The 12,569-nt window shown below is 43.4% G+C and overlaps 1 protein-coding gene across 1 annotated transcript in view; it reads right to left on the bottom strand.

The window, feature by feature from the left end:
* The window catches only part of LOC138945879 (uncharacterized), a 131,317-nt gene extending 126,669 nt beyond the window's left edge, over nucleotides 1-4,648 (bottom strand). The window contains exon 1 of the mRNA XM_070317400.1: nucleotides 4,550-4,648. Within this exon, the coding sequence (XP_070173501.1) occupies nucleotides 4,550-4,648 (99 nt within the window). The remainder of the gene's footprint in view (nucleotides 1-4,549) is intronic.
* Nucleotides 4,649-12,569: the final 7,921 nt, after the last annotated feature.

The raw sequence follows: 12,569 nt of genomic DNA, 5'->3' as shown, positions 1-12,569 counted from the left end.
CGCACTCCTCTCGTATGTTCCAAACTAGCTCATTAGTCTGCTTTTTCCTGTACTCCACACACAGATAAAGCGGCGTTGAAACAGAACTGCGACAAGAGGCGTGTGGTCCTAAACAATCGTCTGCGGAAGGGATGGGAGATGGGAGACAGTGCAGGGATGTGAACAAGATAGACAGGAAGGAAGCCACGGAGTTATTCGCCCACCCACTTCCTCCGCCACACACACACAGCGCGCGTGCTCTGAGAAAGAGAGAGAGAGAGAGAGAGAGAGAGAGAGAGAGAGAGAGAGAGAGAGGGGGGGGGGTGAGTTGGGAGAGACTGATATAGACTGAGAGAGAGAGAGGGGGGGGGAGAGAGAGAGAGAAAGAGAGAGGGGGGAGAGAGAGAGAGAGAGAGAGAGCGAGAGAGAGAGAGAGAGAGAGAGAGTCATTCACACACACACATACACCCATAATAACACACACACACACAACACACACACACACACACACACACACACACACACACACACACACACACACACACACACACACACTATATATATATATATATATTTGTCCCCCACAAAAGGACTTTGCTCTGTAATTAAATCTCGGTCCCCCTTGAGGAGGGTCTGATGCTCCCAATAGGCTGTCTGTGAAGGGATACTTATTTTTCTCTCTTTCTCTGCTAAGAGATTTTAACAAATCTCGGAAGAAAGTCTCTGCTGACTTTCAATTGTTTTTTTTTTACAATTTCTGATGTTATATATATATATATATATATATATATATATAAAATAAAGAAATACCCAATCTACTTAAGGTCTTCTGTTGCAGTGCCTGAGAATCAAACAGAGGTAGTTTTTATTCTTTGCGATTTATGTATTTAAAATAAGCACAGAATATTTTAAATCTAAAAGGTGCAAAATCGTGTGACCTATCATTAAACCCCAAAGAAAAAGGTTGTCCTGAAATGGAAGCAAGATTTTTTTTTAGTGATGGCTTTTATTTCTCAAATCTATCAAGTCAAATCGTATAAAACAAGAAGAGCAAACGCTCGATCGAGTCACTTTCGCAGTTTTGAATATTATATGAGGCATCAGATGGACAGGAAGAAATTGCTATTCACAACACAATGAGTCACGTTCACATAAAATTTGAGCCCGGTCACTTTTATAGTTTCCGAGAAAAGCCCAACGTTAAGTTGTGTGTTGCCGAACAGAAAAGGCTGGTTATCTCCCTTGTTTTTCTGATAACGTTCGTAAAAGGCTACAGATGTAAATACTTTGATGTAAAGAATAATCCTACAAAGTTTCAATCACATCCGATGAACTTTGTCAAAGATATAAAATGTCTAATTTTTCCTTTGACGCTGACCTGTGACCTTGAAAAAGGTCAAAGGTCAACGAAACCATCGTTAAAGTGTAGAGGTCATTGGAGGTCACGACTAAACAAAATATGAGCCCGATCGCTTTGATAGTTTCCGAGAAAAGATATAAAATGTCTAATTTTTCCTTTGACGCTGACCTGTGACCTTGAAAAAGGTCAAAGGTCAACGAAACCATCGTTAAAGTGTAGAGGTCATTGGAGGTCACGACTAAACAAAATATGAGCCCGATCGCTTTGATAGTTTCCGAGAAAAGATATAAAATGTCTAATTTTTCCTTTGACGCTGACCTGTGACCTTGAAAAAGGTCAAAGGTCAACGAAACCATCGTTAAAGTGTAGAGGTCATTGGAGGTCACGACTAAACAAAATATGAGCCCGATCGCTTTGATAGTTTCCGAGAAAAGTCCAACGTTAAGGAGGTGTCTACGGACGGCCGGCCGGACGGCCGGCCGGACAGACTAACACTGACCGATTACATAGAGTCACTTTTTCTCAAGTGACTCAAAAAGGAAGAAAAAATAAAACCAAACCCAACTACTTTTATAAATCAACGTCATAATATTACACAAATAACGGCAGCAGCTTTCATGAAAATTGTGAGCCACTCCGACAAATGGCAACAAAAATTATAAATGGAGGTTTGATGAGTGCGCGGACATTGACAGAATGGCGAGTTTTTGTCCTGAGATGTGTTAGATCATGCTTCCCGGATGCGCGTCATCAAAAAGGCATCCAATCAAAATCATGCATGGTGTGTGGTTTAAAAACACAGAAGAAATTAAGACACACAAAAAAGACACAAAAACCAGAAATGCGTCAAATTGGCAAATTTCTTGCAAAGTGATGCTTCATGAATGTCTGTTGGAAAGATTCATCATCAAAAACTTGATTCTTTGATCGCTGAAGGGCAGACAATGCATTTTACATTACACTAAAACGACCATCCCATCTCACTTTTTGCAGTTTTACGCATCGAGAGAGAGAGAGAGAGAGAGAGAGAGAGAGAGAGAGAGAGAGAGAGAGAGAGAGAGAGAGAGAGAGAGAAGGGGGGAGACAGAGAGAGACAGACAGACAGACAAACAGACAGAAAGATAAACAGACAGACAGAAAGACAAACAGTGAGAGAGAGGCAGAGGCAGACAGAAAAGGAGACAGTAAAGCACTGTGGATCGAGAAGGAAAAAACCCACAACAGCAAACAAACGTGATAGCAAAAAGAAGATGAAAAGAATAAGCTAACCACACAAATGATTCGGTTCAAATGGTTATCGAAAGGAATCAAGCGCTGCCACTCTCCTCCGCCTATCCCTTTTGAATAAAATAAAATCTTGATACGATAAAAACCGACCCACTAAGAGAAAAATCCCCCGTTCCCCCCAGGGAAGTTTTCAGAAGTCAGTTGTCCTGGAACTCTGGAACTGAACGCTAACCAAAACAAGCCCTAGGCCACGCCGCCATACAATTCCAAGGGTTTTGAATGGGGAATGAGTTTCATGCCTGAATCCCCCCTTCTGTTGTATGATTGATTGGCAAATAATTGGGCGACTCCAGATTGACAGGAGGAAGACCCCGGTGTCTTCCCCGAACGGTCAAGAATCGGATGGTTTCCTGTGATAGAGTGCTTGCTCACTGCAGACATTCCTTCGGCAATTTTACACTGAGGGGTGGAAGGAGGGTGAGGGAGGGTAGAAGAGGGAGAGAGAGAGAGGGAGAGAGAGAAAGAGAGAGAGAGAGAGAGAGAGAGAGAGGGTGAGAGAGAGAGAGAGAGAGAGAGAGAGAATTGAATTGAATTGAACTTTATTTAACAAGGATTAAGATTTAAGGCTACGCCTTTTCTTACAATCTGTCCTTGGGACGCACAGATACACAATGATACAATTGAAAAATTAAAATTTAAAAAGTTAACCAACAAAAGGAGGTCGGAAAACTTCAGCACGTGATGATAAAGATGACGATGATGATGATGATGATGATGATGATGATGATGATGATGATGATGATGTGGGGTGTGTGGAGGGATGGTGGAGGAGAGAGACAAATGACAAATTCTTTATTAACGAGGGTAATGGCATAAGCAAACAGGTGCTTTTTTACATCCAGCCCTCGCCCATGGGAGGGTTTAATCTAATGATAATAGAGAGAGAGAGAGAGAGAGAGAGAGAGAGAGAGAGAGAGAGAGAGAGAGAGAGAGAGAGAGAGAGAGAGAGAGAGAGAGAGAACATCAGATGGTATTTGTGATAGAGTGCTTGCTCACTGCAGACATTCTTTGGGCATCTTTACAAAAGCAGTGCCGCATGTGGATAGGGAAGTCGGAGGGGTGTGGGAGTGTGGGGGAGGATGGTGGAGGAGAGAGAGAGAGAGAGAGAGAGAGAGAGAGAGAGAGAGAGAGAGAGAGAGAGAGAGAGATTCAGGTTCAGATTCAAAACTTTATTACGAAGGGATGAAGGTGTTAGGTGATACTTAATCTTCCAACCTGTCCCTTTTAGACATACATGACATAATACATCTATATATATATACGACTAGTGTCTGTGTGTCTGTGTGTCTGTGTGTCTGTGCGCGATGCACGGCCAAAGTTCTCAATGGATCTGCTTCAAATTTGGTGGGCTTATTCAGAGAGACCCCGGACACAATCTGGTCGATGAGAATTTTCAACACGTGCTCTCAGCGCGCAGCGCTGAACCGATTTTGGTTTTTCTCTGGATCCATTTCCAGTAACTCTTCCTTATCTTCTCCAGTGTTTTCAGCGTTTACCTCCCTTCCTTCGTGTGGCGTCAATCCATATTCCCGTTTCTATTTTTAGAAGGTCACTGTCGACAACGCTCAATCCATATTCCCGTTATACTATTTTTAGAAGGTCACTACTCTTCTCCAGTGTTTTGCGCGTTTATCTCCCTTCCTTCGTGCGGTGCGCCGGCAAAGCCGGCGTACACCCGGCAAAGCCGGGTCCCCGGCGCAGCCGGGTATTCGGCTCGACTTTTTCCCTGAGCAGCCGTACCCGGCGAAGCGGGTATTCATCTAGTTACATATATATTGATTTGCAGAGAGAGTTAGGTAGACAGACAAACAGAGAGAGACAGCCAGAGAGACAGAGGCAGAAACAAAATCAACCTCCAGAAAATGACGCAGTAATAAGGTAAGCGTAGAGTATACTCTTCCGAACAATTCTGTTTTGACCCACAATCACCTCACACTCCTCCAGACAGCTGGCAGCAAAGGGAATTAACTCATCCCAAGCAAAACTCCAAACTTCCTTCCCGCAACCGTCACACTGGAGCATTGTTGACAGTGAAAACAAGCTCCTTGGTTCATAAATTGATTTCAGCCAACCAACTACCTCACACAAACAAAAGAGGAAGCTACTATAGAGCCAGGAAGAAAACTGGATCTCTTGGCTCTGAAACAAAGTCAGCTTGTAATGCATGGATGCGGTTATTTCTCTTGTATGACATCACCACGCACCTTCCGTTTCCGGTCAGACTGGTGATGCAAATAGCGCGATTGTTGCGGTTACGTTAAAAGAACTTGATGTTCGATTTGAATTTTATTATTGCTGATATTACGTATTTGAAGGCAACATTTTGTGGAAGTAAAGTAAACATTTAAAAAGAAATGAAAAAAAACCCCTACAGAACAAATGTCTATAGATTTGGATAAATGAATCGTTATTTGTGTCTGAATGTATCTCGAATGAAGACACGTAAGTCGCCAATTCCGGAACAGTCAGCCAACTTATATGAGACCCGAACGGCGGTGGTTACCAGAAGAAATGGGCTGCGCTTTGTCGGCAGTGAAAAACGGAGATATGGGTTTGCGTTGCGCATCAAGAGCATATGGTGTTACTGTCACAACTCTTAAAAGTCATTTAGAAGGAAACTTTATTTGCTTTGAGACTTTATAATCGGTTTTTCTCCAGAATAACTGAATGTCATAATCCGCCAAGAGCCAGTACAAAATGCTGCAGAAAAAATGTAAACAGGTTTTCTGCAGTAAAACAACAGCACCGTTTTACTGCAGCATTCTTGATTTCAATTTTACTGCAGTAAAACTGTTTTACTGCAGAAAAAAACGTTGCTCTCGCGAAAGATGACATTATGCAAAAATGCTGCAGAAACAAACAGTTTTTCTCCAGCATTTCTGTTTTTCTGCAGAATAACTGAATAAAGTCATAATCCGCTAAGGATATAAACGGCACCAAGTACACACACACAGATGTCGAAATTGCAAACCAGACAGCTAAGCCAGCTTACAGAGATCCATGAAAGGAGGAAATTGCAGTTTTACGTGCAATTCAATAGCGACGGAAACGAAGCAAACTGCACAGACCAGCAAATGGGAAGAAAAACTTGCGGATACTAATTCCAAGGCCAGAAAATGAAATTAGCTTCCCCTCAGGGATTTTCAAGCAAGAACAAATGTGGACAATTAGTGCGCGAGCGGCTGAAGCAACGGCCCACTAAACCTGTAAGGGGACACAGAATACCCCCCCCCCCCCCCCATTCAGTCCCGCTCCCAAGTCTTGTCAAGTTCTTCTGCATGTGTGGGCTGCACCTCCCACGTACACTCGTGCTTTGCTGGAGTTGGCTTTTACTACTGTTTTCCCGCCGCTATTTCGGCATTTCCCGTATTTTCGTGTTTCTGTAACCCATGACATGAGCTTTTCAGAGCGCACGTGACTTGGTCTTGTGCTTGCGTGTACACGGCCAAGTGTAGGATACTAGCAGGTCTGTACTGACATGCGTTGAACTGGGATCCGAACCCCGAACCTTCCACACGGAGGGGCGACGTTGTTACCGCTAGGCTACTGCGTCCCTCAATCTTTAAGAAATACATTGCAACCCCCCTTTCAAGACCCCGCAATTAACACACACCCCCTTCTTGCTTTTTACCCCCCTCTTGCATTTTACCCCCCTCTTGCTTTTTACCCCCCTCTTGCTTTTTACCCCCCTCTTGCTTTTTACCCCCCTCTTGCTTTTTACCCCCCTCTTGCTTTTTACCCCCCTCTTGCTTTTTCACATTTGCTGTTTAAAACCACGGTTGTTTTACCTCCGGCTTAATTTTAAGACTCCTTCATTTTCAAGACCTGATTTTTCAGATTGTTTTCGGGTCTTATAATGGGGGTTTCATTGAACTCGACACCTAGCGCATCGCTGACCCACTCCCGATATAACAGAGCTGCAGGCAATTTTCCCGACTGCAAGAGGATGCTCCACGGAATTGTCTAATTTGGCAACGGACATTGTATGGTGCAAACGATACGTATTGGCTGGAAAGGTCGTGGACAAAGAGGATATGGGTTTTCGGAAGGAAATAGACTGAAACTTTGTCTTAGTTTACGGTTTTAAGTCGTGTCTTCTGTAGACACTGGGAATGTCTTGCACAAAGTAGGCTTTGTGGAGAAAGAACGCAGGAGAGGGGTGGGGTGGGGGGGGGGGGGGGCACGCACGCACACGAATGTATGCACACACGCAAATACACACGCACGCAAACATATGCACACACGCACCAACCCACACACACATACACACACACACACACACACACGCAAACACACACAAATACACACACACACACGCACGCACACACGCACACACGCACACACTCACACACACACACACACACACACACACGCACACGCACACACACACACACACACACACAAACACACACATAAAACATCCCTGCTCTAGATCCCCCGTGGGTCTGTGTGACGTCTACAATTACAAAGAAATGCATGGAGAAAAAACTAACTTGCAATGACAAGAAACACTTAAAGGCACAGTAAGCCTCCCGTAAACCATCACAGAGCTCCCCGAGCGTCTACATACAATACAAGCATACTTCCATTTAAACGCTCACCGAACGGGAACATCATGGCTGCTTTCTGTCGAGCGTGAGAAATTTTCAAAGAATATATTTTCGCGGCCTTGGTCCTTAACAAGAATGGCGCCTCGTTTTGGTGCTGGACGGCTGTTATGAATATCCCGGAAATCACGCCCGGACAGTAAGCCTCCCGTAAACCATAACATATACTGTCAGGCTTTTACACACAGTACAAACACCCTTCCATTTGAACGCTCACCAAACGGGAACATCCTAGGTGCCCTACGTAAAGAGCGAGCAATTTTTAAAGAATTAATTTTGCAGATTGTCTCGAACACTAGTCTTTTTGGACCCATCCTGAACTCAGGTCAAAAATGAGTTACTTCCCTTACACTGGCGATAGCCGTGGATCGATGATTATCAGAATGTTTTTGGACCGTGGTGCGTTTTTGCGCTAGACCTACCTTTTAAAATCTAAATAACAAATTGACAGCTTGTTACACAAACATTCTTTAATCATAAAAGAATTCTTTTTTCATCAAGACAAGATCAGTGCAATTCGAAGTTGTGAAAGTTTGAAAAAAGAAAAGCCCGGAACCAGGGTCACGCAAGGGTCGTAGCAGACGACGGTTTATCCGGCAGTGCATATCGCCGTTCCTCTCAGTGACAGTCAAAAGCCATCGCTAGAGTTCTTGTGAACCACAGCCGTTTGTTTCGTGGATAAAAACGTGCTATTGTAGATAAGCTCACATCGAGTTGCATTCAAATGACTAACTGACGACTACATTGTGAAAAAGGGAAACTGGATTACACGGGTTCACGATGGCTCAGGGGTAAGATAAACCACGCAAAAATAAATTCTTTGAAAATTGTTCGCTCTTTACGGAGGGCACCTAGGATGTTCTCAATCGGTGAGTGTTTAAATGAAAGGGTGTTTGTACTGTGTGTAAAAGCCTGACCGTATCTGTGATGGTTTACGGGAGGCTTACTGTGCCTTTAAACATTCTGACATAGGAACTATCCCATATAGAAAACAAATTATAATAACGATCCCCCACCGTTCAATAATCTGATTTCTTTCGAGGAAATGACTCTAGGATTAAGTCTCGTTAACCTTCGTTTGTGTGTGTGTGTTCGGTAATTAATGAGGTAATTTGAAATCAATTCCTGAAAGAATGATTCCAAGCTGAATGCACTAGGATCTTACGAAGCGGCTAATGTGTTGGTAAAACCCCTATTTAAGACAACAATACAGCACAACGGTACATTAAACTGTTGTTAAACGAACATTTAATAACACCTTCTTTCAAATGACGAGGAAAAGAAAACGCCCAGCGAAAATGTCTTTGTCGGAACACCAGGAAAATGTACAGAGGCCGTTGTACGTTTCTTCTATGTTTTTGTGAAGGCGGTGTGCGTGGACGTGTGTGTATATGTGTGTGTGTGTGTGTGTGTGTGTGTGGGCTTTGTATGCTGCTTTTATGTTTTTGTGAAGGCGGTGTGCGTGGACGTGTGTGTGTGTGTGTGTGTGTGTGTGTGTGTGTGTGTGTGTGTGTGTGTGTGTGTACTCTTGCAGTGGAATTTTGATATAGAATGCCAATAGTCGTAAGATAAATAAGTTACGATAAAACATTTCCTGATGTCGTATGTCAATGTTCTGATACGGACATTTTTGTTGATATATTCTTGTGACCAGAAATTCAAGCTAGATGCCTGTTTATGTTGAATGATATATATTAAACTCGCCATATAATATAATCTCTCTCATTTTCAAGAGTGGATGCCCCAACTATAGAAACGAAAGCAGAGTCCTAGATCCTGCCTTAAAAACAAAACGCACGCACGCACGCACGCACGCACGCACGCACACACACACACACACACAGACACACACACACAAACACACACACACACACACACACACACACACACACACACACACACTCTATAAGCCAGACGGCAGGAATGCATCAGTGGAAGTTCGGGCCAAAGTCAACAAACCCTGCCAAAGATTATGTGGCCGGTCAAACTCGCAGACGACAAGTTATCAACGGCTGCTCTTTTTGAACATCATGCGCAAGTGACAGCGCGTTAATACAGCCTCTTGTTCTGGGCTGAGGGAGCTGGCGGAATCCTGTGTGGAAAGTGTCACTTACAATGAGCGAGGAGAAACCACTCCTTGCTATTTCTGGCAGGGTAAGTATCATGGACCTAGACTGCCCTAGCTGTCAAAAGGATGACGCCGCCATGGTACCGCCACGGTCCTTCTCTTCTGGGTCTAGATTCGTTGACGACGTTTACAGGTCTGGGTCATCAGGGGCGATGAAAGATGTCCAGACGGCAAAACAAAGTTACTGTGGAATTGACATTTTTTAAACTGTTAAAGGCCGAGGTCTAACGGGTTCGAAATACCCATAAGGTCTTAGGATACCTTGTCTGTGGAAGGCAGTGGGAATAGCATTCCGCTTGATTAAACAAGCCAACAGCAGGCTGCATGCCTCTGCTTGGCTGTCAAAAGAAATATTGCTGCCGATCAAGACTAAGGCGTGTTGACTGTATCGCAATACTGCACCGCAATAAAGACGCACACGAACCGGTTTACTCTTAAATGCTATATAACTACGATAGCAAAATAAATGAATGTGAATAGCTTTATTTCTTGTCCCAGTCTAAGTTTTTCATCGCTATACTCCTGAGGGAGAAAAAGATTTCCAAACACTTATTTATTTTTCCATATCAATAATGCAGCCACAAAACAAAAGTGTTTATTCTTTGGGCAATTTTCATGCAGTTTTTCGACGTGTAAAATTAATTTCAACAATAGGGAACTACGTGATGTCTGATGAGAAGAAGACTCATTGAGATAATGAAGTATCAAGGAAACTAATACAGCAAGAACAAGAAATTCCTCCGAGGTAGGAAAAACACCCCCGTTGGTCAAAGGGAAATAACCATTCTCACTGCCACCAACTGAGAAGGTTATTTCCCTTTGACCATTAATATGTGCCTCTATAAGTCCTTGTAGAATCTTAATCCACCAATAACTCCCTAACCGTGTGTTTGACTGGTCCCAATTTTTGTAAGGACCGTCTCAGGAATGTATAGAACCTGTTCACCAAGTTTGGTGACGATCGGTCCGTTCATTCTTGAGATCTATATGCGAACACAAACACACACCCAAACAAACAAACAAACACATCAAGCGAATCCTATACACACCCCTATACCGGGGGTGTAAATACGCCAACAACGGTTTGCAGGAGGAGTGAGACTGCAGTAAGGAGTATCGAAGACTGGATAGAAACATTATTCTGTTTACAGTGGGTCACTTTGGAAAAAAGAAACTATTCTGCTGAGTGTTCTCTCAACAGACGTGAATCATATATTTGGTAACCAGCTTAGCTAAATTTCGTGACTTTGTGGTTGTCCTTTCAAATAGTATGCACAATTTCAAAAGCAGGTAAAATGGCAATACCTTTGCCGAGAGAGAGAGAGAGAGAGAGAGAGAGAGAGAGAGAGAGAGAGAGAGAGAGAGAGAGAGAGAGAGAGAGAGAGAGAGAGAGAACACTTCGCATGTGCATACGCCAAGTGCAAAACGGCGAATGCTACACCCAAACCGGAAAGGATGAGGAACGGGAAAAAAAATCTCAAAACCAATTCCATTTTCAGTAATCCTACAGGAGCCAGAACGCACAGAAACTGGCCTTGATGTAACAGAACATCAGGCTTTATGGTTGTCATTCGCTGCCAAGCTTCTGCTTAACTATCTGTCAACTGGGAATTATGAGTAATGTTGCTATCCATTTATTGCGTCAACTTTACGATCAACTGATATATTTTTGCACATAGATTTATTTTTATTTACAATGGAAAGGTCACTGCTCTACGAGTCAGTATCCTTCATATTGTATTGACGTGAGGTTTGTATGACAAATCCCAGACATCTTTTTTCACTTATGAGACGAGATCGAATCTAGAAACCGATACTCTTCTGATATAACATTAACCGGTATTTTCGGTATTTTCCCCGTTGATATCTGAGGCTGCCGAAAAGAAAACTGTCATGAGTTTGACATACCGGTTCACGTTTCCTTAGGCGACGTTTCCTGCCTAAAATGGCTTTGTAGAATCAAAATGAAAAAAACACAAAAAAACACGCACATAATACACCCCAAGAAAATACGCATTGTTTATAAGTATGGAAATCTCCAAATGTTCATATTCAAATTATAATGTACAAAAAAGTGAATCACGTACGTGATGTCTCTCAACTCATCACAGACTCCCAATCATTCTGTCCCCCTCATCCATCACCCCACCACTCCCTGACCTACACTCATTCTATCCCTCTCTCCCCATAAACCCCTCCCTGACTTTCTACCCCTCCCCCTCCCCTATCCCCCTCCCCTATCCCCATACACTCTCCCCCGATTCACACTCAGCCACGCTCTTCATTTCGACACAATTAAGCAGTGCGGTGAAATTAACTGCCGTCACAGCTGCCGTGGCCGTTCCTCCCAACTCGTCCTCGATCCTCCCAAGTCCTTCGATATTAATTACCAGTGTGTCGATAGGGGGGTTTATGAGCTGCCACTTAGAACGTTGCCAAACATTGGCCAGCCGGCCGGCCCTAGTTATCGTTCCTGATTTGCTCCCCGCTGTGTGTCGCCGGAAGTGGATCTGTTGGCGTTTATCGGCTGATTGGAAAAGTCCCGGATGAGGACTGGATGCCCTGCGCTACTCGATCTGTGTAAGTTTTGCTCGCTGTGGTGTGAACGTACCTTCCTCGATTTATACCACAGCAAAACTGTGCAGGCTTCGGCATAAGAGGATCAATCTACTTGGACATGTTCCAAAAATCAACAGTATGACTACTATATCTGTGCAGATTTGCAGTTGTTTTGCTGAAATAATTGTTCATGGTATACGTGGCAACACACACCTCAATTCCTCAACAATTCCTCAACAAATGTCCAGACTGCATAGAAAGTAGCCAGCCAGTTGAAGTTCGGTATGTGTTCAAGTTGAAGGATGTACAAGACTGAACAGATACTAGTGGTGGCTGACATGTACAGGAGAAGAGATTTACGGTACCTTTAATCTGAGAATTCTGAGCCTTCTGTCTCTCATGATCTCTGAAAACCAAACTTGATAAGTATGTCTCTTCTCTCCTTCCACATAAGTTTAGACAAGTGAATCAATCACAACGTTTCCTTTAGTATTTATTCAAAACTCAACACTCTTCTAGCTCAGACATGTTCAGTTTTCAACGAGTCAATACTTTCCGTAGACTGTATCGATACCGTTCCAGAGGGACCTGTTTCTCTGGTGGTGTCAGATATGTAGCGGCTTAGCTGACTGGCACCCCTAAGTTCAGT

Source organism: Littorina saxatilis, linkage group LG13 (assembly GCF_037325665.1).
Source record: "Littorina saxatilis isolate snail1 linkage group LG13, US_GU_Lsax_2.0, whole genome shotgun sequence".
Classification (NCBI taxonomy): domain Eukaryota; kingdom Metazoa; phylum Mollusca; class Gastropoda; order Littorinimorpha; family Littorinidae; genus Littorina; species Littorina saxatilis.
This window is presented reverse-complemented; position numbering and strand designations above follow the sequence as displayed.